The sequence below is a fragment of the Vipera berus genome (assembly GCF_964194415.1).
Source record: "Vipera berus genome assembly, chromosome: 1".
Taxonomy (NCBI): Eukaryota; Metazoa; Chordata; class Lepidosauria; order Squamata; family Viperidae; genus Vipera; species Vipera berus.
Genome location: NC_138202.1, coordinates 125,697,961 through 125,725,271, shown reverse-complemented (window position 1 = coordinate 125,725,271; position 27,311 = coordinate 125,697,961). Strand labels below are relative to the sequence as shown.

The 27,311-nt window shown below is 38.2% G+C and overlaps 1 protein-coding gene across 1 annotated transcript in view; it reads right to left on the bottom strand.

The window, feature by feature from the left end:
- The window catches only part of PECR (peroxisomal trans-2-enoyl-CoA reductase), a 30,737-nt gene that overhangs the window by 1,950 nt on the left and 1,476 nt on the right, over positions 1–27,311 (bottom strand). The window contains exons 2-7 of the mRNA XM_081314187.1: positions 20,971–21,104; positions 14,846–15,011; positions 11,767–11,848; positions 8,506–8,602; positions 7,680–7,787; positions 1,080–1,191 (exon numbers count right to left, since the gene is read on the bottom strand). Coding sequence (XP_081170313.1) covers positions 1,080–1,191; positions 7,680–7,787; positions 8,506–8,602; positions 11,767–11,848; positions 14,846–15,011; positions 20,971–21,104 — 699 coding nt within the window. The remainder of the gene's footprint in view (positions 1–1,079; positions 1,192–7,679; positions 7,788–8,505; positions 8,603–11,766; positions 11,849–14,845; positions 15,012–20,970; positions 21,105–27,311) is intronic.

The window sequence follows — 27,311 nt, the reverse complement described above, 5'->3', positions numbered from 1 at the left end:
AACTGAAAATTCCAACAACTATGGAATTACACCACCAGAGGAGTTGAGACTATTGTAGAAAGCAGATGGACCCTAAAAACTAAATCAGAGATGTGAAAAGTAAGAGATTGAATAATTATTAACATAAAAAAGTAAATGAAAAGAAATGTAAGGTTTCAAGAAGCAAACTCACATCACAATAACCTAGGCCACAGTTCTGTGATAGAGAAGAATATTTGACAGAGATGGACAGCTACCGAAATTGCATTAATTAATTAATTAATGAAACAAGTTAATCATACAAAGGGGAAGCGGCTTTTGTGTTCCTGTAGCACTTGCAATTCCAGTCTAAGTAAATTTACATTTCCTTCATTAGCAGAGTTTAGCCAGGAAAGAGAATGAATTAAAAAGTAATAACTTGGCTTTAAGGGAGCAACTTAGTGTACACAAAGCTGGAGAAGGAAATTTGGATTTAAATAAAGATTGTTAAATTGTCATGTAAACATATTATTAAATTCTATCTTGTAGGATGATTATTTCAATATCTCTAACAAACCTAAAAGTTATATGCACCAGGAAAATCCTTGCTCAAAATAAGTCCAGATTATGTTATTTTATCATTCTTATGAATGGAGAGTTTAAAGCAGGTATCTTCAAACTTGGCCCTTTTATGACTTGTGGACTTCTACTCCCAGAATTCCTCAGCCAGCATGCCTATTAAAACCTTAGCCAGCAAGCTTATTAAAACCTTATGGGCAAAGTCAGCATTTAGTAGGCAATGTGAAAACATTTGAGTCATCAATTTTAACAGAAAAAAGCACATAATCTGGAAAGTGCAATATGATACTTTCTGAACCAATTTCCTAAGTGAAGTGGAATTTGATTAAGGTGGAGAAGTCTTAAAGATAAATTAGTTTTTATCAGGGCAAAAGCATCAGTAAAAAAGGAATGGAAAGCAGGCACCCTCAAGAGTAAACGTTTTGTGGCAGTTTCCATATTTTATAATGTGTCTTGGCCTTCCCTTTTGAAAATACAACCATTTCAGAACACTAAAACAGTCAAGTTACTATTTTACAACTATTTTAAAAGCGTTGTTTTACCTGGAATGTTCCAGACGCAACTGTATAGGTTTTGTCCTCCATCAACATTCACAGTTTCTCCAGTTATAAAGGAGGCAGCTGGAGAAAGCAGAAAACACACCAAAGGTGATACCTTAAAAGGGAAACAGAATATTTGTTGTTATATTAGTTGCTCCAGACAAGATGGGAGACACACAAATTCAATAAATTAATAAATATTAACCACTATAGCACAGGCCCTTTCAGATGTACAATTCAGGTTTCATTTATTCTGTTGCTGGATTCATATATTGTGATACTCTTGTGGTTTGGTAGACTGACTCAGCTTTCGTATTATGTTAAATCACAACCCATGGGTTATTCACAAAGCCTGTGCTCACGCAACACAAAAAGATGAAGTACAGCTTAGTAGTGTAATAGGAGAACCTGCTCAATAAATGTTGAGAATAGAGCAATACTTATAATCCGGCTTCTTTCCCTGCAAATTGTGATACACATCTGAAACATTCATACACTTGGATGCAAGTGAGCATAAGAAGTTGTATATTGTGAAGTGTAGGACAACTATAATACTGCCAGCACTATTTGGCTATCTTTTTCATATGCGTTTTTTAGAGTGTAGAACTCTAATCACATTCTGAATGGGAATGTTAGCTTCATATCCAAAGATGATTTGATTACTAAATTACTGAATCATTAAATGCTTTTGCTTTCTTCCATGGCTGAGGAAACAAACTGTTTAAGTCAAACAGAAGTCAGATTATTTCTCAATTGACAAGAGCCCTGGTGGCGCAGTGGTTAGAATGTAGTATTGCAGGCTTACTTTGCCCATAGCCTGAGTTCAGTCCTGACAGGTACAAGGTTGACTCAGCCTTCCATTCTTCTGAGGTTGGTAAAATGAGGATTGTTGGGAGCAATATGCTGACGTAGTAAGCCACCCAGAGAGTTCTGTAAAGCTCTGTGGAATGTAAGTCTAAGTGCTATTGCTATCTCTTTTTAGCATAACTACCTTAAGTTGCCTGTTTGAATACTTAGGTTTAGGCAATGCTTTGCACATAGCTGGTCCTAAATAAAAGAACACATTTCATGTCAACATCACATATATGTATGAAGTGTTTGGGACTGAAAGGGAGAAAAGACTGCTTCAGAGAACGGAGGGGGCAGTTGTGAAAAGCAGCCAGAGAACTCCAAAAAGATACAATTGCTATAAGGCGGGCATGTCAAACTGCCGGCCCGTGGGCCGGATTCATCACAATGAAACCACGCCCTCCCAATTGCTAGCAATCGGAAAAAAGTTGCGATAAGTCGCACAACGTCACATGATGTCGCGAGTTTGACATGCCTGCTATAAGGAGTTAGTAGCAAGTGCTCAGCAAGCACCTCCATATGCCCCTAAAGCAATTTTCTACTTCAAATCTGAAGAAGTACAAAACCCTAATTACTTAATGATATGTATTTGAACACTAGTTTGGTCCAAAGGCTAAGGCACCAAGCTAGAAACATAAGACATGAATGCTAGTCCTATGTGAAAGTTTCAGGATGCAAATATCTTCTAAAATAGGAACTGTTATTAATCCATTATAAATATATATTAATGTGAATACTGTAAATAATGTATATATCTTCAATAAATCAATGTCCTGCCCCTCTGAGAATCCCTTTATTTAAATAGGAATGGATTTGTATCATGCTGTCAATTCTTTTGTTCTCCTCAACAACAGATGCACGTTATCTAAAGCATTACTTTATGTTATATATATATATATATATATATATATATATATATATATATATATATATATATATATATATATATATATATATATATATACACATATACATATACATATACATATATATACATATATACATATATATATATATACATATATACATATATATATATATATATGTTTTGTGGCATTGCTCCTGGAAGCAGCAGGAGGAACACTCCGGCCTGATGATGACGGATGGGATTTCGTCGAAACGTCGCCACAACTTTCTGAAGATGAAAGGAACGCGGGAAGAAACCCGAGACTCTAGATCTACATATACACACACACACACACACACACACACACACACACACATATATGTAGATCTTTGGTCATTTGGGTTTTTCCCCACGTAGAATTGAAGGTATAAGAGCAACATTTCGACGAAATCTCATCCGTCATCCTCAGGCTGGTGGCTTCAGCTTCGTTCTTCTGGGAGAAGTGTGTGGTAGTGGCTGTTTGTTCCTCTTTTTTAAACTGCCAGAGGGGGTGTGTTCTGTGGGTGGGGGTGTGTTTTGAATGGGGGCTGTGTTCTGATTGGGTGGGGGTGTGTTTTGAGTGGATGGGCTGGTCTCAGCTGCCAGTCTTAGAACTGAACTGGTGAGTTGTGCTGCTTTTGTTCGGCTCCGTGTTTGTGGTGGTGCCATGTTTTTATAGTGGGTGTCAATTTGCTTATTGTGTGGTTTGGAGGGGTTTAAAGTGGCTGATGTTGCAGCTGTAGTTAGGTTTCTGTTTTGTGGTTGTGTGTCGTTATCGTTGTGGGTTCGGATTTGCTTTTTGAATGGTTGTGTGGTGGTGTCATGTGATGTTATCATGAGTTTGGGTCTGGTATCATTCTTGGTGGTTGGGACTCGTCTGTCAATCAAGGCGGGTTTCCAAATGGCTGGTAGGCGAGAGGTATCATCTCGTTTGTTCATGCTGTGGGGGCGTTTTTCTATCTCAATGGCTTCTCTGATTATTCTGTTGTTAAAATGTGCAATTTTGGCGATAGTTTTGGTTTTTTTAAAATCAATTTCATGTCCCGTGGCTTTAAAGTGTTGAAACAGGGATGAAGTTTGTTCTCCCTTTCTGAGTGAGTTCCTGTGCTCTTCAATGCGTGCACTTATTCTTCTGTTGGTCTGTCCGATGTATGTGGTGGGGCAGGTGGTGCATGGGATTTCGTATACTCCTTGGTTTTCTAACCCAATTATGTCTTTGGGGTTTCTTAGGATGGTGGATATTTTTCTGTCTGTGTAGAATGCTGTTTTGATGTTGTGTTTTTGGAGGATCTTGCTGATTCTGTCTGTGGTCCCTTTTAAGTATGGGAGGAGGGCTTTGCCATTTTCTTGTTCTCTGTCTTGGGTTTTTGTGGGTGTCTCTCTTCGGATTAAGTTGGTAATTGTGTTTCTTTGGAATCCATTGGCTGTTAGTACATTAGTGAGAGTGTGTAGTTCGGTTTTTAGGTGTTGTTCGTCAGCTAGGTGTTTTGTTCTGGAGATGAGTGTCTTGGCTACGGAGTTGATCTGTGCTGGGTGGTGGTGTGAGAGTGCGTTCAGATAGCGGTTTGTGTGTGTTTTTTTATGGTAGATAGTGTGTCCTAGGGAGCTGTTGGATTTCTTGTAGACTAAGACATCAAGGAAGGGAAGTTGATTGTCAGCTTCTGTTTCCATGGTGAATTGTATTTTGGGGTGTAGGCTATTGAGGTGTGTGAGGAAGTCATCCAGTTTTTCTTTGCCGTGTGGCCAGATTACGAAGGTGTCATCTACGTATCTGAGCCAGAGTTTGGGTTTGTGGTTGGATTTTTCTAGAGCGAGGGTTTCAAAGTGTTCCATGTAGAGGTTTGCGATGACAGGTGAAAGGGGTGATCCCATGGGTGCTCCTTCCATTTGTTTGTATCTTTGTCCATTGCAGATGAAGTATGTGTTTGATAGGCAGTGGTTGGTCAGATCTAGGATGTGTTTTGGGGTTTTTTATTTATTTAGGATAGCTGTCAAGGCTTCTTTGATTGGCACTTGGGTGAAGAGGGATATGACATCGAAGCTCACAAGTAGGTCACAGGGCTGTAAGTTTAGTTTACTTATGATCTCTATGAATTGGAATGAGTTTTGTACGTGTGAGGTGATGGAATTTACGTAAGGCTGTAGTTGTTTGGCAAGAAATTTGGCTAGATTTTGTAGAGGTGAGCCTATGGAGCTGACTATGGGTCTGAGTGGGGTTCCTTCTTTGTGTATCTTGGGCAGACCAGAAACAGAAGCTAAAAAACCCAAAACTATCGCCAAAATTGAACATTTTAACAACAGAATAATCAGAGAAGCCATTGAGATAGAAAAACGCCCCCACAGCATGAACAAATGAGATGATACCTCTCGCCTACCAGCCATTTGGAAACCCCCCTTGATTGACAGACGAGTCCCAACCACCAAGAATGATACCAGACCCAAACTCATGATAACATCACATGACATCACCACCACACAGCCATTCAAAAAGCAAATCCGAACCCACAACGATAACGACACACAACCACAAAACAGAAACCTAACTACAGCTGCAACATCAGCCACTTTAAACCCCGCCAAACCACACAATAAGCAAATTGACACCCACTATAAAAACATGGCACCACCACAAACACGGAGCCGAACAAAAGCAGCACAACTCACCAGTTCAGTTCTAAGACTGGCAGCTGAGACCAGCCCATCCACTCAAAACACACCCCCACCCAATCAGAACACAGCCCCCATTCAAAACACACCCCCACCCAATCAGAACACAGCTAACCCCCCACCCAATCAGAGCACACCTCCACCCACAGAACACACCCCCTCTGGCAGTTTAAAAAAGAGGAATAAACAGCCACTACCACACACTTCTCCCAGAATAACGAAGCTGAAGCCACCAGCCTGAGGATGACGGATGAGATTTCGTCGAAACGTTGCTCTTATACCTTCAATTCTACGTGGGGAAAAAACCCGAATGACCAAAGATCTACATACAAACACCCGCGAAAACCCCAGAAAACATATATATATAAAACAGGAAATAAAGATTTGCTCCATGTTTGGGGCCTAGCAAGGTAATCTAAATAGTTAACATTTGAAACATATCTTCCCTTGCAGAAAAAAATCTAACAAAAGCGAGAGAGACCTTGTGGCTTAGAGGCAAATAACACTGCCTTGTATGCAATCAGCCCAGGATCGAATCTCAGAAGGGTATAGCTGACTGATGAAGACTAAAGAGTTAGAAATGCATCTCAGTTTCCCTTTAAATTCTTTGTTAGTAATTTACACAAATATATGAACTGTCCAGTGTGACTACAGCCTGTTCGATGGCCTTCAAGATAGGCGGAAAACAGGAAATAAAGATTTGCTCCATGTTTGGGGCCTAGCAAGGTAATCTAAATAGTTAACATTTGAAACATATCTTCCCTTGCAGAAAAAAATCTAACAAAAGCGAGAGAGACCTTGTGGCTTAGAGGCAAATAACACTGCCTTGTATGCAATCAGCCCAGGATCGAATCTCAGAAGGGTATAGCTGACTGATGAAGACTAAAGAGTTAGAAATGCATCTCAGTTTCCCTTTAAATTCTTTGTTAGTAATTTACACAAATTATATATATATATATATATATATATATATATATATATATATATATATATATATATATATATATATATATATATATATATACATATATACATATATATATCTATATACATATATATATATCTATATTCACACACACACACACACACACACACATATATATATATATATATACATATATATATATATTATATAAATACATACATACATATATATATATTATATAAATACATACATATATATATATTATATAAATACATACATATATATATATATTATATAAATACATATATATATATATTATATAAATACATATATATATATATATATATATATATATATATATATATATATATATATATATATATATATATATATATATATATATATACACACACACACACACACACACACACATACATACATATATATATGCATACATATATATATGTGTGTGTGTGTGTGTTTTAAATGTTTGTTAAGCATTCAGAATACACTTGCTTAGTCCCAGACACGGGACAAATCTTATTTCCTGTTTCAGCCTAGCCCAAGGCCATCTACAGGCAGTAGCCACAGCAGTGGCAGCTCATATTTGTGTAAATTTTTTGGCTTGCTAACAAAGAATAAAGGGAGACCGATATGATCATTTCAAACTTATTTGTTCTCATCAGTCAGCCATACCCTTCTGAGGTTCGAATCTCAGAAGGGTATGGCTGACTGATGAGAACAAATAAGTTTGAAATCATCATATCGGTCTCCCTTTATTCTTTGTTAGCAAGCCAAAAAATTTACTTACACACACACACACACACACACACACACACACACACACATATATATGTATGTATGTATGTATGTATGTATGTATGTATATATACTTCAGTTTAATGGCCATTCAGAGGAAAAGGTATCCATTAAATATAATTTTAAACATGTATGAAAAGCCCATCCAGGGAGATGTCCAGAAACAGTATTTCTCTGATATATCCGAGGTATATTCAATAGTAATCCATTAAATGAAGATTTTATTTACTCATTGAATAGGTTCACATAATTTGCTTGGTTCTGGTTTAGTATACTGTGTCAGTAATTGAGGGTTAGTGTATTGTGTAAACCAAAACAATAATTAATAACAAAATCAATTTCCACTGAACATTAGCAATAAAAGTATATAATGTGAAGACAACAAAATCCAATTTTTAAAATCACCTGAAAACCCTGAAAGTCAAAATATAACAATTAAATCAACATAATACTATACCTCTTCAGGAAGTCCTAATCTCTTTGCAGGAACCTTGTTAATATTTTCTTTAAACAACCTTTTACCATCTTTGTAATTTGCAACAGCAGTTTCTGAAAATATAAATCCCTGCAAAGAAAGGACAGGTTCACCATTAAGATTTTATTATTGTTTTTCACTGCAATAAAAACTCCAATCACTTTTGACATTCAGAAACTATAAACTCTGAATATCAGTAATGAAAATAAATGACCTGGATTTATAAACCAACAAGCAAACTGCATTGGAAAGGAAGAATTATATCTTTGTGAGTAAAGTGCTGTTCAACTCAAGATCACTTCTTGGCAACTTCATGGACTTTATGCAATTTTGTTAGCAAGGGGGTTGCTGTTGCCACATCCCACATTTAGCTTACAATTTTTGGAATTTCTATTTTTATAAATATAATATGTGCAGTAATTACATTTAATTAATTAATAAATATAATTACTATATTTGCTATATTTATAAAGCAACACAAAGATATCAGCATGTTTTATAGAAACATCTGAAGTACAATTTCATCTCTAGTGTTAATATTAAAATACTTCTGTTAACCTTCTTCCTCAAAAGCAAACTCCATTGAGCGTTGATTACAGCCTATAGTCCCCTTCTCAGTTCTTGGTATAGCTAAATATTTAGATATAAAAATCTTAGTTCCAATAGATACTATATTATGAGCAAAATTTTCTAACCTATGAAAAAGCTCCTATCTTCATCCAAGGTTAACTTAGGCAGATAAGATTGTTAGAACCAGCTTGAGCATTTGGTTCCAGTCTGTTGTCTAATCACTTATTTCATAACCTACCGGGGCAACAGAGTTAATCCTCACTCCTTTGCATGCCCACTCAATGGCTAAACTTTTGGTCAGGTTAACAACTCCAGCTCTTGATGCTCCACTGTGCCTGTAAAGAAAGCAAAAGAAGAGGCAGACTTCATTTTTTCCCACAGCTTAACTTAGACCACACTGAAATTAAATGTTGTGATTATGAAATACGTATAACAATATTTTGCTATCCTAACTGGGGTTTAGATTTTGAGAAGCTATCCTCTTTCCAGTTAATTTCATCTAAGCTTAGTACCATAGGGCAATTGTCAGAAATAGTGATTGATTCCCACCCATAGTTCAGCTAGCCAGAGTCAAGATGGTTGAAAATGCCACCTTTTAGTTATTCCAGCCTAACTCAAAGCTCACAGTATAGAAATAGCACCCAATCTACATCCCCAACTATAATAAGATTGTTTATTTGCCTTTATGGCTCTCTAAAATACAAATATCTATGAGATTTCTGCAATTTTACGGGCTATCACATGATTTTCTCTTATAGCTAGGATTGTTCTCAAGCAGGGATAAACTAACTCTTTCAGCTTGCATATTATATGAAACTCCTCCCAGGCAAAAAAAAATATGTGTGCACCTGTCCATTTTCTACAATCAGGAAGCTTACATAGTCACAGCAGACAAGACTATGCAAAGACAAATATTTTCAACTGGTTGATAAGAAATATAAGCTAGGGGCTTCCGTTTTGTGATTTCAGCGCTGGTGGACGAGTAGGGAGATCGCTCCCTCCATCGCCAGTTTTCTCCCGCTGTAGGACCCTGAAGAGGGTCAGAAGTGGCCCTGGAGGGGCGACGAGCGTGAAGAGGACCGAGTGATCGCGGAAGGGCGGCAGCCTTCCCATTTGATCCAGGGCAGTTCTTTGAACTGACAGGGAAAAGATCAGCCATTTATGGTCCATCATTAAGCCGTTAACAGCCGAGGCCAAACTTTCTACCAAGCACCTTGAAAGCAACGTGGAAAATTGGGTGAGATTTTACCTTCTGTCTACCCCAAGCACCTTTCCTGTTAAAAGCATTTTGAAAAATTATTCCCTTCTGAGGAGAGAGGGAAGGGAACTCCATTACCCCACCTTTCTAAAATGGTGGCTCCTGCTTACTCTGGGGAAATAAAGCTTTGAAAAGATTAACTTACCACAGTTGGATATCTGTCTTCTGTTTGGAATTTGGGGACCCAAAAAGTTCCTATTCTCACTGGAATCTGCTATTTGGCTTTACTTCTAAAAAGAACTTAAATCAGATAAGAATCTAGCCCGGGATCTGGAAAAACTCTAAATGCTATTGGGGACATCTTGTGGTGAAGCTCGGTAGAGCAGTTTTATTAACTCTGACATAGAGACATGTTTACTGTCCAGATCTGACCTGGGTATTATTTATGAGAGACTTAATTTTGAGAGAGCAGCTGGGTAATGCAATTGGTAGGAATGGTGGAGGTGAACACTTACTGACTCTCACTTAATAAATAGCCTTCACTAGAAAGACTGTGTCTAACTATGTCAGAAATGGAGGAGGATCAACAACAGATCTCAGATACGCTACTTATACTTGAAATCATCTTTGCAAATATTGATAAACTTAAAGCTAACCTGAAAGACAAAGGTGCCAGCTTATCTCCAGAAAGCGAAATCCTGATTGAAGCTAGAAAACGACTAACTCAAAAAACAATGGGAGTGGAACAAGTGGATGCCAAGACAGAGGGCTTTACAGAACAACTAGCACAGTCTACTGAAAATTCAGACAACGAAACAATAATTCCAAAACTGGAAATGACCTTCTATACAAACCAGAAGAAATTTGAAAAAAAAAAGATGAGATCGAATTGAAAACATTAGAACAAACACGGAGATCTGGGATATCAGCCTGGTTGGCAAAAGAAGAAAGCTAGAATTAAGTTGAAAAACTGAGGCCTTTTGATTTAATAGAGAGGACTCTGTTAATTAGTGGCTTAAATTGAGATTTTGAGACAAAGGGAAATCTGATTATTAGATTTAAAATAGTTGGAAAATAGCAAAAAATAAGGGATTAATCTGCTTAATATTGAAGATTTAGATGTACAAGGGAAATGTAAACTAACTACTGGAAAATAGGTTTGAATTATTGACTAGCTCAGAGAATATAATCAAGGTGGTGATCTATTAGGGTCCGAAGTAGAAAATGTTTATGGAATAGAATAAGAATATAATTAAATAACATGTGTATTTTAGATATTATAATTTTCATGAAATGAGATAAAGGAAATTTGGGTTATCTGAAAGTTAAATACTACAGATATTAAAAATTAAACTGGAAATGTATAATTAAAAATTAAAACTAGGTAAAATTTAACAACAGGATATTGATTGCTTATTGAGATTTATTAAGATATGTATAAGCAAAAAAAATGTATAATTGCGATAATGACGTTTATATTGTTTTGATACAATTAGAAATTTGTTAGCCTAAATATGAAATAGCAAATGTTAAGGGAAACAGAGATGAAATATTTGATGATCTAACCTGAGATATCTACCAAAGATTGTATTACTGAATTATTGTTTAACCCAGTTACCATGTTGCCTTCTAAATACTTATATGTAAAACTGGAAAATCAATTTTATATATATATATATATATATATATATATGTGTGTGTGTGTGTGTGTGTGTGTGTGTGTGTGTGTGTGTAAATTACTAACAAAGAATTAAAGGAGAACTGAGATGCATTTCTGACTCTTTAGTCTTCATCAGTCAGTCATACCCTTCTGAGATTCGAACCTGGGCTGATTGCATATTAGGCAGTGTTATTTACCTCTTGAGCCACAGTGTCTCTCTCGCTCTGTTAGCTTTCTGCAAGGGAAGATATGTTTCAAATGTTAACTATTTAGATTACCAAACATGGGGCAAATCTTTATTCTTTATTCTTTGTTAGTAATTTACACAAATATATGAACTGTCCGGTGTGACTATAGCCTGTTCGATGGCCTTCAAGATAGGCTGAAAACAGGAAATAAAGATTTGCCCCATGTTTGGGGTCTAGCAAGGTAATCTAAATAGTTAACATTTGAAACATACAAGTTGCAAGACAATATGGTAGGAATCAGGGAAGTGTCTCTGTGACTATAAATGTGTGTCTGCTCAGAGTCGTTGAACCGCAAGATAGGAGGCAAATGAATTTAATAAATAAATTAAAATAAATACATTTACTTAGACTTAAGTGACACAAGCATGCATTTGGATATTAATAATAGCTTACGATATGCCAGGCGTCCCTCTCCTCAGAGCAGCCACAATATTGACAATGGCACCCCCATGATCCCGCATCCAAGCATTGTACACTATATGGAAACAAAGGGGGGGGGGAAGAGCAGTTCATTAATACTGTGACATTTTTATTTACATTTTCCTAATGGGTATACAGTACAGAATGCAGTCTCAGTTTGAGTTAAAGCCCTCCATTCACAATATATATAGCTAAGTGTATCAGTATGCGGGGTTGTGTTATATACAACATAGCAATGACATTAAATCCTGATATTTGCCAGAGGACACAAGTAACTATGAATGGAGGTTCATTCCCCACATTATTGAAAACATATAAATCCACCCTCCTGCTGTCACGCACACCCCATAAAGCCCAATCTTACCTCACCATGAGGCGTGGGGTTGAATAGTATAAGCCTATTATACAAGCCAATACAGCTCTTGGCTTGAAGAAAGACCTGGGAACCTATTCCAAAAAGCTAAGGATCAACTCAAAGATTTGGAAGACGTGGTACCAAGCAGTGAGTCGCTCTGGCTGGGAGGTAGCAATAAAGCTACTGGGGAAGAGCAAAGAGACTATCATAGTAGCAGGAGCATACATGACTGGACGGGGGTAAATTCTGATGGCCACCTCAGCCGTTGATACAGATCCCAGTGAAGAGATCTTTCCACTGTTCAAAGAACTTCAAATTAGGAACACGGAAGGACAATGGCTTATACCAAGGAAAGCTAAACACTGTTAAGAATGAAATGAATAGGTTCAACATACTTGGCATCAGTGAAGATATGGAGACACGAAATGGTTCAGAATTGGAAAACGCAATTGGCAAGGTTGCATTCTGTCACCTATACTATTCAACATGTACACAAAAATAGTTATGAGGAATGCACACTTGGAGGAATCTATCACTGGGATTAAAAATCAGTGGTAGGAATATCAATAACCTCCAATACATAGATGATACAACATTGCTCGTGGAAAACAAGGAGGATCTGGAGTGGCTAATCCTGAGAGTCAAAGATGAAAGTGAAAATTTGGACTGCACCTTAACACATCAAGAAAACAAAGATAATGACAACTTCCAGAGAAGATGCAGGTCAGAGTGCAGATCAATAATGAGCTCATTGAAACAGTAAAAAAAAATCATCTTCCTAGGCTCTAAAATTCACCAAAGTGGCGACTGCAGCCCTGCGATCAGAAAGTGTATAGCACTTCAAAGAACTGCAATGTCTTCCAGGAATAACATCTGGAAGAGTAAAGAGTAAAGACAGCCAAATGAAGATTAGTTAACACAGTAATTTTTCCAGTTGCTACATATGGCTGCAAAATTGGGATTCTGAAAAAGGCAGAGAGGAGAAGGGTGGATACCTTTGAACTATGGTTCTGGAGGTGACTATTACGCATCCCATGGATTACAAAAAGAACAAACAAAGAAGTCCTAGAATGAACCTCACCTAAAATATCACTTGAAGCCAAGATCACCAAACAGGAGTTGTCATTCTTCGGTCATGTCATGTGAGCTGACTCATTTGAAAAATCAATCATGCTGGGAATGATCAGCGGAAAAACGAGAAGGAGACATCCTAGTACCCGCTGACTGGACTCGAGAAAGGATGACACTGGGATCATGGTGGATCTGAAGGAGGCAATGCGAGACAGAGGGGCATAGAAAGTGCTGATCCATAGAGTGGCCAAGGGTCGGACATGACTGAATGGCTGACGACAATGACATCTCATCTACCAATTCTGAAAACAAACTATAGGCTACTCCAGCTACTGGCATCTAGACTACTATCCCAGTTGGCAGCATCATTTAATGATTTGTTCAGCTTTACCTAGAGATGTCAGACACTAAGCAATCACCACTATCAGCAGGCACTCTAGCACTGAGTCACTCCAAATAAAATGAAACAATTATATTCCAGTATTATTAATACCGTCAACTATTTTGGTGAGTTATTGAAATTTACAAATGTGTAAAATCTAAATGCAGATAACAAAACATCAATACTCTGAACAAATAAACAGACTGTAGGAAATATATTTTAGTATTTCTGATCTAGTTACCAAAGCAGTTCAAATTCATATTAAATGTCTTCTTTGACTAATTTCTCTGTCAGAGATGAAGTCTGAGTAATAGTTGTGTTATAATTTAACCTAACATAATTGGCAAAACATGCTAAGCACTACATAGTTAGGTTTATAATTGTACCTCAGTTTCAGCCATTCTTTCAACCATAATTAAGTTCCAAGAGGTAAATATATACAGTATCAGTTAACAAGAATGTGACCAGCAAAGATTTGTTTCCTGGTAGACCAGGAAATCTGGCTAAATCTCTTATTCATGTTTCAGGAGTGTACTTGCTGAATTCATATACCACAATAAACCATAATGGCTGATTCCTACATATCTTGTTTTGACTTATATAACAAACAGTAATTAAGCAAATTAAGGTTTACCTCACTGTATAAATGGAGTAGAATTTGTGGAATAATGGAATTCAAAAAGTATTTTTGTTGATTCAAAAAAAGAAACAATGTGATGACATGGACAAATAAATCATATCCAAACTGTGAATAAAGGTAAAGGTAAAGGTTCCCCCGCACTTGCGTGCTAGTCGTTTCCGACTCTAGGGGCCGGTGCTCATCTCCGTTTCATAGCCGAAGAGCCAGCGCTTGTCCGAGGACGTCTCCGTGGTCATGTGGCCGGCATGACTAGACGCCAAAGGCGCACGGAACGCTGTTACCTTCCCACCGGAGTGGTCCCTATTTTTCTACTTGCATTTTTTACGTGCTTTCGAACTGCTAGGTTGGCAGAAGCTGGGACGCGTAACAGGCGCTCACTCTGCTACGCGGCACTCGGGATTCGACCCGCCAAACTGCCGACCTTCCGATCGACAAGTTCAGCGTCCTAACCCACTGAGCCACCGCGTCCCTAAACTGTGAATATATAAGGCTAAATGTGAAAATATATATATATATATATCAAGGCCTGAAAATGAGAAATGCAAAGTAACGAGTGCTTCAAATTACTTTATAAACAAAACTTCAATTTATAGTAAGCAATCACCTGCTTTACAGCAATAGAAAGTTCCAGTCAAGTTGGTTTCAATAACAGCATTCCAGCCTTTTGCACTTATTAGTTCAAATGGGCTAACAAACTGCCCTCCTCCATTGTTGACCAAAAAATCTATCCTACCGTGAAGATCTAATGTTGATTTCACCAGTGCCTCTACCTACAAGGGAAAAGAAATTGCAGTAGTAAGGCTGATGTTCCATATGCAGATTTCTGTCCAGCATTAAAATCACTACCTGGCTTTTTGACTAAGATCAAGTATAGTATCTATCTATAAACTTACATAAGTGTGGTATTTCTTTAATAGAAAAACCTTTATACAAAATAGTTTTGACTACTGTTAGAAATCATGATATGGCAGTTAAAAGTATCACAGAGAATATTCTATAACAAGGGAATTCCACAACAACCCAAGATTTCATCACAATGACAAAAATTATGTTGTGATTTGGCTACAGTCTTACTGCAGAAGGATTTGTACAAGTTTACTGAGAGTTTACTCTTAAACATAATTTATAAAGAAAGCAAATATTATTACCTATAAAACTCATATACTTATTAAGATCCCATCTTAGCCATGAAAGCCAGCTGGATGACTTTGAGCCAGTCACTCTCTCTCAGCCCAACCTACCTCACATGATTGTTATTGTGGGGAAAATAGGAGGAAGGTATGTTGGATATGCTTGCCATCTTGAGTTATTTGTTAAATGAATGAATGAATGAATGAATGCTGAAGATAGTCAGATAGATAGAAAAAAATAAAAACTATAGTCAAGGGTCGCTAACACAACTGTCTTGAGCTATTTGAAATAAATAAATAAATAGAGAGATAAAGAAAGAAAGAAAGAAAGAAAAGAAAGAGAAAGAAAGAAAGAAAGAAAGAAAGAAAGAAAGAAAGAAAGAAAGAAAGAAAGAAAGAAAGAAAGAAAGAGAAAGAAAGAAAGACAGGTAGATATAAAAAAATAAAAATTATAGTCAAGGGTCCTTAACACAGTCCTATCAAATGTGTTTTGTATCTGCCTGGCTACTAATGTTTGCAAGTTGAATATAGCATTTGATCAAGAGATTTATGACTTCAGCTAGGCCATGGGTTGGCAACGCACGGCTCTGGAGCCGCATGTGGCTCTTTCAGCCTTTTACTGCAGCTCCCAGTCCTCCTCCGCCATTTGCAGAGAGAGAGAGACAGAGACAAAGAGAGGCCCTTGCGCTTCCCTTCTCTCTCTCTCCCCGATCTTCTGCTCACCTGGCCAGCTGGCCTCATGCTCTTCTCCGATAAGCTGACAAGCTTATTGTGCAGGCTCCCTGCCCTTGCTGCGCGTCTCCACAGGAAGCATCAGAAAGCAGCAGCTCTCCCTCTCTCTCTCTCTCTCTCTCTCTCTCTCTCTCTCTCTCTCTCTCTCTCTCTCTCTCTCACACACACACACACACACACACACACACACACAGACTTTTACTTACTTAGTGTGGGAAGAGGACTGGCAGACCAATGGCAGGAGAAAGCCAGACCAATAAGAATATGTGTCAGCTTATTGGAGAACAGCATGAGGCCAACTGGCCAGGTGAGCAGAAGATCGGAGAGGGGGGGGGGAGAGAGAAAGAGAGGGGGGGAAAGAGGGAGAGAGGAAAGAGAGAGAAGGAGTGGAAAGAGAGAGAGGGAGAGGAGAGGGGGAGAGGGAGAGAAGGGAGGGAATGAGAGAGGGAGAAGAAAGAGACAGAGAGAGGGAGAGGAAAGAGACAGAAAAAAAGAGAGAGGGAGAGGAAGAGAAAGAGAGAGAGAAAAATATGAATATATGTTGTCCTTACTGGACATTTAATAAAGAATGTTTAATGAACTATTTTGATGTTTTTTTTAATTAAGAGGTGAGATATGGGGATAATTATGCTGTATTTAAAGATGGTAGATAAGCTACTAAAATTGTTCTCACCTGTTGGGATGAAGGAGAAAGGTTTTTTTCCCCTCTTTCTCCAGCATAAAAATTTGTTTTCTTTGTAGCAGTTCATTGATTTCATAAATGCAACACACTATAGTTTTTTTTTTATACATATAGCATAAAGGTAAAAAAGGATATATGCAGTGTTACCTTCATTTTAGATGTCAAAAGGGTTTTGTGGCTCCCAGTGTTTTCTTTTCTGTGAGAAATGGGTCCAAGTGGCTCTTTGAGTGTTTAAAGTTGCTGACCCTTGAGCTAGGCTAAAACATATAGGGAACGGTTGCTGGAATTGGGTATGTGTAGTTTAATGAAGAGAAGGGTGAGGGGTGACATGATAGCAGTGTTCCAATATCTCAGGGGCTGCCACAAAGAAGAGGGAGCCAGGCTGTTCTCCAGAGCACCTGAGAGCAGGACAAGAAGCAACGGATGGAAACTAGTCAAGGAGAGAAGCAACCTAGAACTAAGGAGAAACTTCCTGACAGATCAATTAACCAGTGGAACAAGGAGCCTCCAGAAGCTGTGAATGCTCCAACACTGGAAGTCTTTAAGAAGAGACTGGACAGCCATTTGTCTGAAATAATATAGAGTTTTCTGCCTGAGCAGGGGGTTGGACTAGAAGACCTCCAAGGTCCCTTCCAACTTAAATAAATAAATAAATAAAAAATAAAGAAAACCTCTTTGAATGGGAACCAATGACAGTGGTTTCATAACCATCGGTCCTGTCATTTTAAGTTGCATATTTCAGAACAAGCCTCTACAAAGCAAATATGTTCCCACATGACATCTGGTAACATGATGTTTCCTTTCCTGGAAAAGATGATCAAGCCCAGTCACAGTTAGAATATAACAATTTATATATGTAGCAGTTTACTGGATGTAGAACTATTGGACTAAAAGTCACAGTTTGTAATGGTGTATTCTTAACAAAGGAAAGCTGACAGACAGTGCTGTACTTGGAAGCTGTGCGCCAAACAAGCAGAATTATTTATAGCACAATGATGGGAAAGCTTTATTAGCAGGCAAGGATGCCCTTGTGGATAGAGATTAAAACTCAGCATTCAACAAGTTTTCCCCTAGGTGGTTTATTTGAATCTGCTGTAACAGATTAGTCAGAGAAACAAAGCTGCTGACAAATGTAGACATATGAAAAATAAGGTATTTTAAACTGTATAAAAAAGAATTTCAAAAAAGGGACATTGATCCCTTTCAGACTGATAATGTTATCTTAGTCCCTTAAGGGAGACATCTTTGTAGCTACATTTTCAGGAAACCGAGACTCCCTCTTCTGATTCTGTCACAGAAGTTAAACACATGGGCCAATTTTTCTGATTAAAGTGCATTCAACTGTAATGTTCTACTCTCAGGTTTTGTGCTCCTTGTTCTTGGAAACAGTGATTTGCGTTAGTGTCAACTTTGAAAATGAGCGTGGCTGCTGCCATTTTCCCTACTCATTTTCAGTTGACACACAGCATGGAGGGAGGGGGGTTTAGCAGGTGCTACACTAGACAAAACAGACTTTCTCCCGTGGGAACCAAGGTCATCGGCTGCTCCTGGGACTGCAGGCTGGGCGTTTTGTGAAAAGCCCACCAAGAAGTTGTACTGGGAAGCTTGCATAGCTTTAAAAGTGGGATTTCTTAACTTTGTACTGGGGATTGTTAGTATCTATTCAGACTTGGTTTAACTTTTGACGTGCCGATACTTTGTATCAATAAACTTGTTCTTTGAGGAACTTGCAAGCCTCCAGTTCTGCTTTATTTGTCTCTGTCTGTCGGAACCATGACATTTAGAATGCTATGTAAAATTCTGTGATCTTTAAATCATAGCATACAAGCTAGCAAACTGCACTAATTTAGAAAATCAGTTAAACTAAGCATGATTTAAAGTATTGGGCAATCTTAGGTAAAAGTGGATTTTGATATTGTGCTAAGCCATAATTTATAATTATTTAATACCAATAACACCATAAGATGCCAAAACACACGGAGCAAAATGTGTTATAATGTGGTGTTTGAATTTAGTGAAACTTATCATTTAAAAAGTTATTTTTAACATATTCATCTTTACTGGAATTAATTCTTGACTCAATAGATTCTTGTTTGGGTTCTGTTCAATTGATAGCTCATTTTCTGTTTGACTCTTTGGGATACACTTTGTCCTAAATTAGGATCAATTAACTTTTTTGTCATTTCCCGCCTAATACTCAGTTTGTTCATTTAACAGCTCTGCCATGCACTAGATAGGAAGTTCAGGCTACAGATCACAACATATATTTAAAATTGTATGGTATAGCTGAAAGTAGCATATGGTTGGAGATGAAGTCTAGGCAAAAGCCTTATACTGAGGCAGATTACTTATTCAAATAATTCAGTATTGCTTGCATATACAGGTAGTCCTCCAGTTGTGACCACAATTGAGCCCAAAATTTATGTTGCTAAGCGAGACAGTTGTTAAGTGAGTTTTGCCCCATTTTACAACCAGTCTTGCCACAGTTGTAAAGTAAATTACTGCAATTGTTAAGTTAGTAACATGTTTATTAAGTGAATCTGGCTTTCCCATTGACTTTGCTTGTCAGAAGGTCAGAAAAGTGATCACATGACCCTGGGATACCACAGCCATCATAAATACGAGTCAATTGCCAAGTATCTGAATTTTGATCATGTGACCATGGGGATGCTGCAACGGTCATAAATGTGAAAAACAAATAATAATCAATATTCTTATTCACTGCAATAAGTGCTATCATTTCCCAGAAGAGAAAAGTCATAATAGATTTAACCATAGTTTCAATTGGGAAAATGTGACCATCCTGGACTAAGTCCAAGTCCAAAAATGCCAGGGAATTTTTAGAAACCCAGAACTCTGACAAATCAGCCATTAATAGACATATAGACATTAACAACATCTATAGACTATGCAAAAGAGACTATCACCCAGCCCTAAAAGGGGCAAAAATATTTTTGTAATGGGGAGGTTGAGACTGGAAGGAATCACTGTTCCATGCAATATGGCAGGTTGGAAACAGAAAGTGGAAAGCAATGGGAGAGAAACAAGCCAATAGGAAAAGGGCACAATGAATTTCACTGGTCTGCCTTCTTAGAATTCTTTATATTGATTTTTAATTATTTACTATGTCCTCTATATTTCCTTCCAACGTGCAGCACTGAAAGAAGTAAACAACACAATTGTATTGTATGTAGTTAAAAAACTACATACAATAAAAGCTAAATACAGGTAATCCTCGATTTGTGAACATAACTGAGCCCAAATTTTCCAAGGCAGTTGTTACATGAGGTTTGCCTCATTTTATGACCTTTTTGCTACAATTCTTAAATGAATCAGTGCAGGTGGAAACACAGTGGTTAAGTGAATTTCACTCCCCCATTAACTGTCTCAAAAGATGATCACATGATCTGGGACACTGAAGCCGTCATAAATATATGCCATTTGCCAAGTGTCCAAATTTTGATCACATGACCATGAGGATAGCAAGAGCAATGGCACTTAGACTTAATACCACTTCACAGTGCTTTACAGCCCTCTTTAAGCAGTTTACAGTGTCAGCATATTGCCCCCCCAACAATCTAGATGCACATTTTACCAAACCCGGAAGGATGGAAGGCTGAGTCAACCTTGAGCTGGTCAGGATCAAACTGCTGGCAGTCAGCAGAATTAGCCGAGTAACCATTGCGCCACCATGGGATGCTGCAGTGGTTGTAAATGTGAAAAATGGTCATAAGCTATTTTTTCAGTGCTGGTATAAATTCAAATGGTCATTAAATGAATTATAAGTTGACGACTACCTGTATCAGCAGTACAAATGCTACAAAATACTATAGCATTGAGCCAAAATGTTTTTTTTTCCTTTTCTAAAATCAAAGCAATTGTCCAATTATAATTTCATTTCCTTTCTCAGTAAATGAAACTTCACCTAAAGCAGGGAACCTCTACATGATTACTTTGATCATTGTTTTGATATCTTCCAAATTTCAGCATTGTTAAAGATGGATGTTATCCACAAAGCACATAGGATTTTTAAAAAATATTTAATAAAATGTAGAGAGTTTTAGATCATTTCTTTGTGAATCTTTCAATATTGGGATGAAAACTTTTTTTTTCATTGTAATAATGAAAACAATAACCCAGGGAACAATACACTAGTCAAATACGGAAGACTATTTACATTTTTACCTCTTCTTCTTTGCGAATGTTGCATTGTATAGGAGTCACCTGGGCAGAACTGGTGGAGGGAATTTCAGCAGCTAACTCTGCCGCCGCAGCTTTTAATCTGTCAAGTTTACGAGAGGCAATCACTACATTACTACCTACAAAACAAAAGGAAGAGGTATTTCAATATTAGTACAAGTTGTACACAGATTAAACCACATCTCTTGCTGAAGTATTAAATCTGAGCTAATCATCACTTCAGTATCACTTTCTGGACTATTAAGAGATTACTGCTAAACCTACAAAGAAAACATGAAAATTGTGCTTATTCTAACCTGACATTTAGTTTATAAACTGTGTACACTCCCTTCCTAGTACTGGGGCTAGTTCTTAGAGCATCACAAACAAACAGCCTGAAACAAGGCAAGTCAATTATCAAAGTAAAGGTAAAGGTAAAGGTTCCCCTGCACATGCGTGCTAGTCGTTTCCGACTCTAGGGGCCGGTGCTCATCTCCGTTTCAAAGCCGAAGAACCAGCGTTTGTCCGAGGACGTCTCCGTGGTCATGTGGCCGGCATGACTAGACGCCAAAGGCGCACGGAACGCTGTTACCTTCCCACCATAGTGGTCCCTATTTTTCTACTTGCATTTTTAAGTGCTTTCGAACTGCTAGGTTGGCAGAAGCTGGGACGAGTAACAGGCGCTCACTCTGTTACGCGGCACTCGGGATTCGACCCGCCAAACTGCCGACCTTCTGATCGACAAGCTCAGCGTCCTAACCCACTGAGCCACCGCGTCCCTTGTTATCAAAGTAAGAAGCAGTCAAAATTATCCCTCCCACAAAAATGAGTAACTTCAAGCCCTTTAATCATAATGTTTAGAGAAAACAGGGCAAGAATTTGAACTTTGATTTCATTATAAACCGGGCTTGCAGTGGCTTTTTAGCTTTCCTACAGTAAATCGCATCAGCCTGTGTATCTTCAAAGTCTATTCATGCAAATGAAATTTAATGTTCCTTGAGCCAAGGTTCTGTCCCGTGACTGAACTTGCTCCCATCTAACTTTTCAGAGAGTCTTCAAAGAGTTTCACTTCACAGAATTCACAATTTTCTGCACTAGTTTTCATTTACAGACTGAACAAACATCTTTCAATAATGTCCTAGGTCAATAGAGGAATTTGACTCATGTATTAGTTCAAATAAGAAATAGCAAAATCTTATGAGCCAAAGAATCATATCTTGTCTTAAAGCAGAGAGGCAGACATTTTGTTTGGGAATTGACCAATAAAAAGAAAATAATAAAATAAATAACAGAAAACTATCCCCTAGAAACAAGAACTATTAGCAGCCATTTGTGGAAGAAGCTTACATATATTGTAGCAAAATTTTGTTATTTTTAGAGAAATACATTTATCTTATTTAACAGATAGTGCAAAGATAAAAGCTATCAGAGTGCCCCAAAATTTTTTAAAAAGAGGGCTCACTCCGTCTAAAAGTCTTTTAAGATCTGAACAACAATGATAGGTTCATCCATTGCCAATTATATACAGTATCTCTACTCCTGGGAATGTCATCAGTGCCTTAGCTGAGTGTTTGAAGACTGAAATTTTCACATATTTAATCCATATCCTTTTTTTGCTTTTTCTCAGTTTTAGTTTCCCATCCATGTTCAAAGTATCCCAATCATTTATAATTTCAAAACAAGTTGTATTTGGGCAACCAAAAGAATCCCTTATTCAAAGCTCTTAGCATATTCTTATTTCCCATTTCATACAAAGACATAACATTCTGATTACAAATCCTATCTAGTTATATTAATACTTCTATTTCTAACAATCTATTCTTGACCATATTCAAACCTCTAGTCAGTAATATAGCATCCCCTCTAACAGGTCAAAGCTTCTGTTTCCTTCAGTCTTGCTCTACCTTTCTTTCTTTGCCAACTAACTTTTCAAGTCAGTGCATTTGGATCATCAAATAATTCTTCCTCTGTTTTGATATATATATTATTTGGAACAAGAGAAACAATTTCCAAAATGTTTTTGGAAGAGCTAGCCCATTGATATTCATTAAACCGCCTCCCTCCTTTTCTGGTTCCCCACAGTTCTATTAACGACTTTATCTTCCATTCCATCCTCTCCTTCCTTGTCATCCAGTATGTTCTGAAACCTTGGTTTATAAAATATCTGTTCCGTTTCCAATATTATCATTATATCTTCTGAGTTTTCATTTATCTGAGTCTGGTCATTTGTTTCCTCCTTTAGATCTTCAATATTTGTGTCAGCATTCTCTAGTTTTCCTTCTATTTTCTGGGTTGCTGGCTCCTTCTCTGTAGTTGTATTCTGAGTTTGTAGATTTGAGTTAGAAAATTGTTCTTTTATCTCCTTTGTGTTATTAGTGACCTGTTCACAAGGTAGAATAATTGTTTTTTTTGTCTTAATTTCAGCATGGAATTTTTTTTTCTGTGTTTCATCAGTATTTTCTTGGTAATATGGCAAGTTAAGGCTGCTGGGAATAGATGTTAAAGATGATGTTTTACTATTTAATGCTGAGTATGAAACATCCATTTTATTTTATTTTATTTTTATAAGTACCGTATTTTCCGGCATATAAGACGACTGGGCGTATAAGATGACCCCCTATATTTCCTGTTAAATTATAGGGCTTGGGCTATACTCGCCGTAAAAGACTACCCCTCTTCCAACGCACACCAAATAAAAATTAAAAAACATCAATTTGATTTTAATATGGCAATTTTAATTCAAATGCTTATGACATGCAGGTACTTAGTAGGAAAACTGTCACTTATAAACATAAGGCTGTTTGTCGTCAAATATGTAAACATAAAACAGTGCAAGTGGATTAAACTTAATAATAATAATAATAATAATAATAATAATAATAATAATAATAATAATAATAATAATAATAATAATAAGTTGGAAGGGACCTTGGAGGTCATTTAGTCCAACCCCCTGCTAAGGCAGTAAACCCTATACCATTTCAGACAAATGGCTGTCCAGTCTCTTCTTAAAAACTTCCAGTGTTGGAGCATTCACCACTTCTGGAGGCAGGTTGTTCCACTGGTTAATTGTTCTAACTGTCAGGAAGTTTCTCCTTAATTCTAGGTTGCTTCTCTCCTTGACTAGTTTCTATCCATTGCTTCTTGTCCTGCTTTCAGGTGCTTTGGAGAATAGCTTGGCTCCCTCTTCTTTGTGGCAGCCCCTGAGATATTGGATCACTGCTATCATGTCACCCCTCAACCTTCTCTTCATTAAACTACACATACCCAATTCCAGCAACCATTTCCTATTTTCCTAATTCACTTTTTCACTTTTCCTAATTCACTCTAAAGCTTTCCCTGCGCAGAGCCTTAAGTAACACCAGCTGCCTGCAATTTGTGCAGGTTCACATCCCACCAGGCTCAAGGTTGACTCAGCCTTCCATCCTTCCGAGGTAAGTAAAATGAGGACCCAGATTGTTGGGAGCAATAAGCTGACTTTGTAATAATGCTGCTTGTGGGGTGTGTGTGAAAGCTCTAATAAGCAGGCATATACATAGAATGAAGGCTATTGCTAAGCACATTGATTTGTGCTTTAAATTGTAAGCCGCCCTGAGTCTTCGGAGAAGGGCGGGATATAAATGGGATTAAAAAAAAAAGACCAAATGGGAGATCCGCTCCAGGTTTTCCTGCCAGCCCGCCCAGTTCCTGAGTCAAATGTGTCCTTAGAGCTAAGCAGCTGCTCTGGCTGCGGCATTCCCCACCTGCCTTTCAAGTTGGGATAGACTATAGCTGCTCTTCAACTTTAGAAGGAAAGACGCCCAGACCCCAGCCTGTAAAAAATCACAGACTGCAGCTTCTTCTCAAATTGGTCCCGCTTTCCCTGCGCAGACTAAATGGAAGATCCGGTCCAGGTTTTCCAGCCAGCCCTGTCCCTAAAGTTTCAGCACCCGGCGTATAAGACGACCCCTGGCTTTTGAGAAGATTTTCATGGGTTAAAAAGTCATCTTATACGCCGGAAACTACGGTACAGATAAGTCTTATAGGTTTCGCCAGTATCTCCAAGTATTAATTCACCGCCTTTCTTTTCTGAGGGAGTGGGGCAGAAATTCCCTTTCCCTCTTTCATCGGGGGGGGGAGTGTTTTGGGTAGACTTTCAGGACGAGGTCTCAAAATCATAAAGAAAGGATCAAGTCTCACCCAGTTTCATCCATGTTGCTGTAAAGTTGCTTAGTAGTGCTTGTTGACTTCCGTAGTCTCAGTTTCGGATTGGCTACACAGATGCAGCCATTCTTTCCCCCTCCGGTTTGGAAGACCTCCTTGGATCAAACGGGGGGGCTGCCACCTCCCCGCGATCCACAAGAGTCCTCTCCTTGCTTGCCGCCTCTATGGGGTGACTTTTGACCTTTTCCAGGATCCCCCAGCAGGGCAAAACCAGACACAAAAGATGGAGCCCATCTTCCAACATCTGCGTCACCACGAAATCCCAACCGGAAGTGTCAGTGGCTAATTTATAGTTCACTGTTTCACATGAATATAGCCTCAGAAAATATACTCCATAAACATCAAATACATATTTTATAGATGAACACATTCAAAGATGTCTATCTCAGCACTGAAGACTGAGAAGGTCTTGTAGCACTTCTAAAGAAAAGTAAAATCCCCTGGTCCAGAAATCAAGACATTAATATGAGCCAGTTTCAAGAACTAAGCAATCACACAAGGCATAAAACCTCAGAATCACAAGCAATGAAGGGAGGGGCTGTATTAGTTTTTGAGCTAGTAAAGAAGAACTAATTAATCAAAAAATGATTTTATATAATTATTTTATAGGACACTAGGTGAATACCCTACCTGTTCTGTCCGAATAGCCAACACATCAGAAGATAGACTCAAGATCCCAATGGATCTCGACAGACTGAAAACTTGTTCCTGTCTAACAAAATGAAATTCAATGCAGAGAAAAAGTAAGGTTTTATACTTAGGCAAGAAAAACGTACTGTACAGATAAAGATTAGGTGAAACATGGCTCAATAGCAGTAACTGCAAGACGGATCTGGGAGTCCTAATGGACAGTCATTTAAATAAGAGTCAGCAGTGTGCTGCAGCCACCAAAAAAGCCAATGTAATCCTAGGCTCCATTAACTGAGAGAATCAAGATTATGAGACATGTTACTACCGCTTTATAATACATTAGCAAGACCACACTTGGAATATTGCATTCAGTTTTGGTCACAATATACAAAGGATGTTGAGATTCTGAAGAGAGTGCAGAGAAGAGCAACAAAGATGATTAGGCGGCTGGAGAATAAAACATACGATCAGTTGCAGGAACTGGGTAAGCCTAGTCTAGTGAAAAGAAGGATTTGGGTGATGACAGCAGGGTTCCAATATTTGAGGGGCTGCCACAAGGAAGAGGAGGTCAGTCTATTCTCCATAGCAGCTGAAGGCAGGACTAGAAGCAATGGATGGAAAATAACTAGGGAGAGAAGCAATCTAGAACTAAGGATAAATTTCCTGATAGTAAGAACAATCAATAAGGGACGTGGTAGCTCAGTGGGTTGGGACGCTGAGCTTGACCAGATGGTCAGCAGTTTGGCAGTTCGAATCCCGAGTGCCGCGTAACAGAGTGAGCGCGTTACTCGTCCCAGCTTCTGCCAACCTAGCAGTTCAAAAGCACGTAAAAATGCAAGTAGAAAAATAGGGACCACTACGGTGGGAAGGTAACAGCGTTCCGTGCACCTTTGGCGTCTAGTCATGCCGGCCACATGACCATGGAGACGCCCTCGGACAAGCGCTGGCTCTTCGGCTTTGAAACGGAGATGAGCACCGGCCCCTAGAGTCGGAAACGACTAGCACGCATGTGCGGGGGAACCTTTACCTTTACCTTTTAAGAACAATCATCCAGTGGAATGGTTCGCCTTCAGAAACTGAAGATGGTCCATTACTGGAAGCTTTTAAGAAGAGACTAGACAGCTATTAGTCTAAAATGATACAAGGTGTCCTGCTTGAGCAGGAGTTTGGACTGGAAGACTTCCAAGGTCCCTTTCAACTCTGTTATTCTTCTTCTTAAAGAAGAAAAAAAAATACAAGGACTTAGGACTTAGTTTTTACATTATTGTTTCCCCAAAAACATTAACAGTTGCAAGTCTGCTCAGGAATGTGACAAGTTGCATCACTTAGTTCTCATAATCGTATAGATATTAATTATCCAAAATACTAAAGGTCAGTCACAGATTCCAGCAAAGAATTCACTCCCCAGGTTGAGCTGGATGTGCAGGAAAAACCTGTCAGCATCAACTAAGCAGAAAGATGAGCATGCCTAAACTTTACCCTGATCTATTTGTCAGTAGTTCGAACAGTGTGAA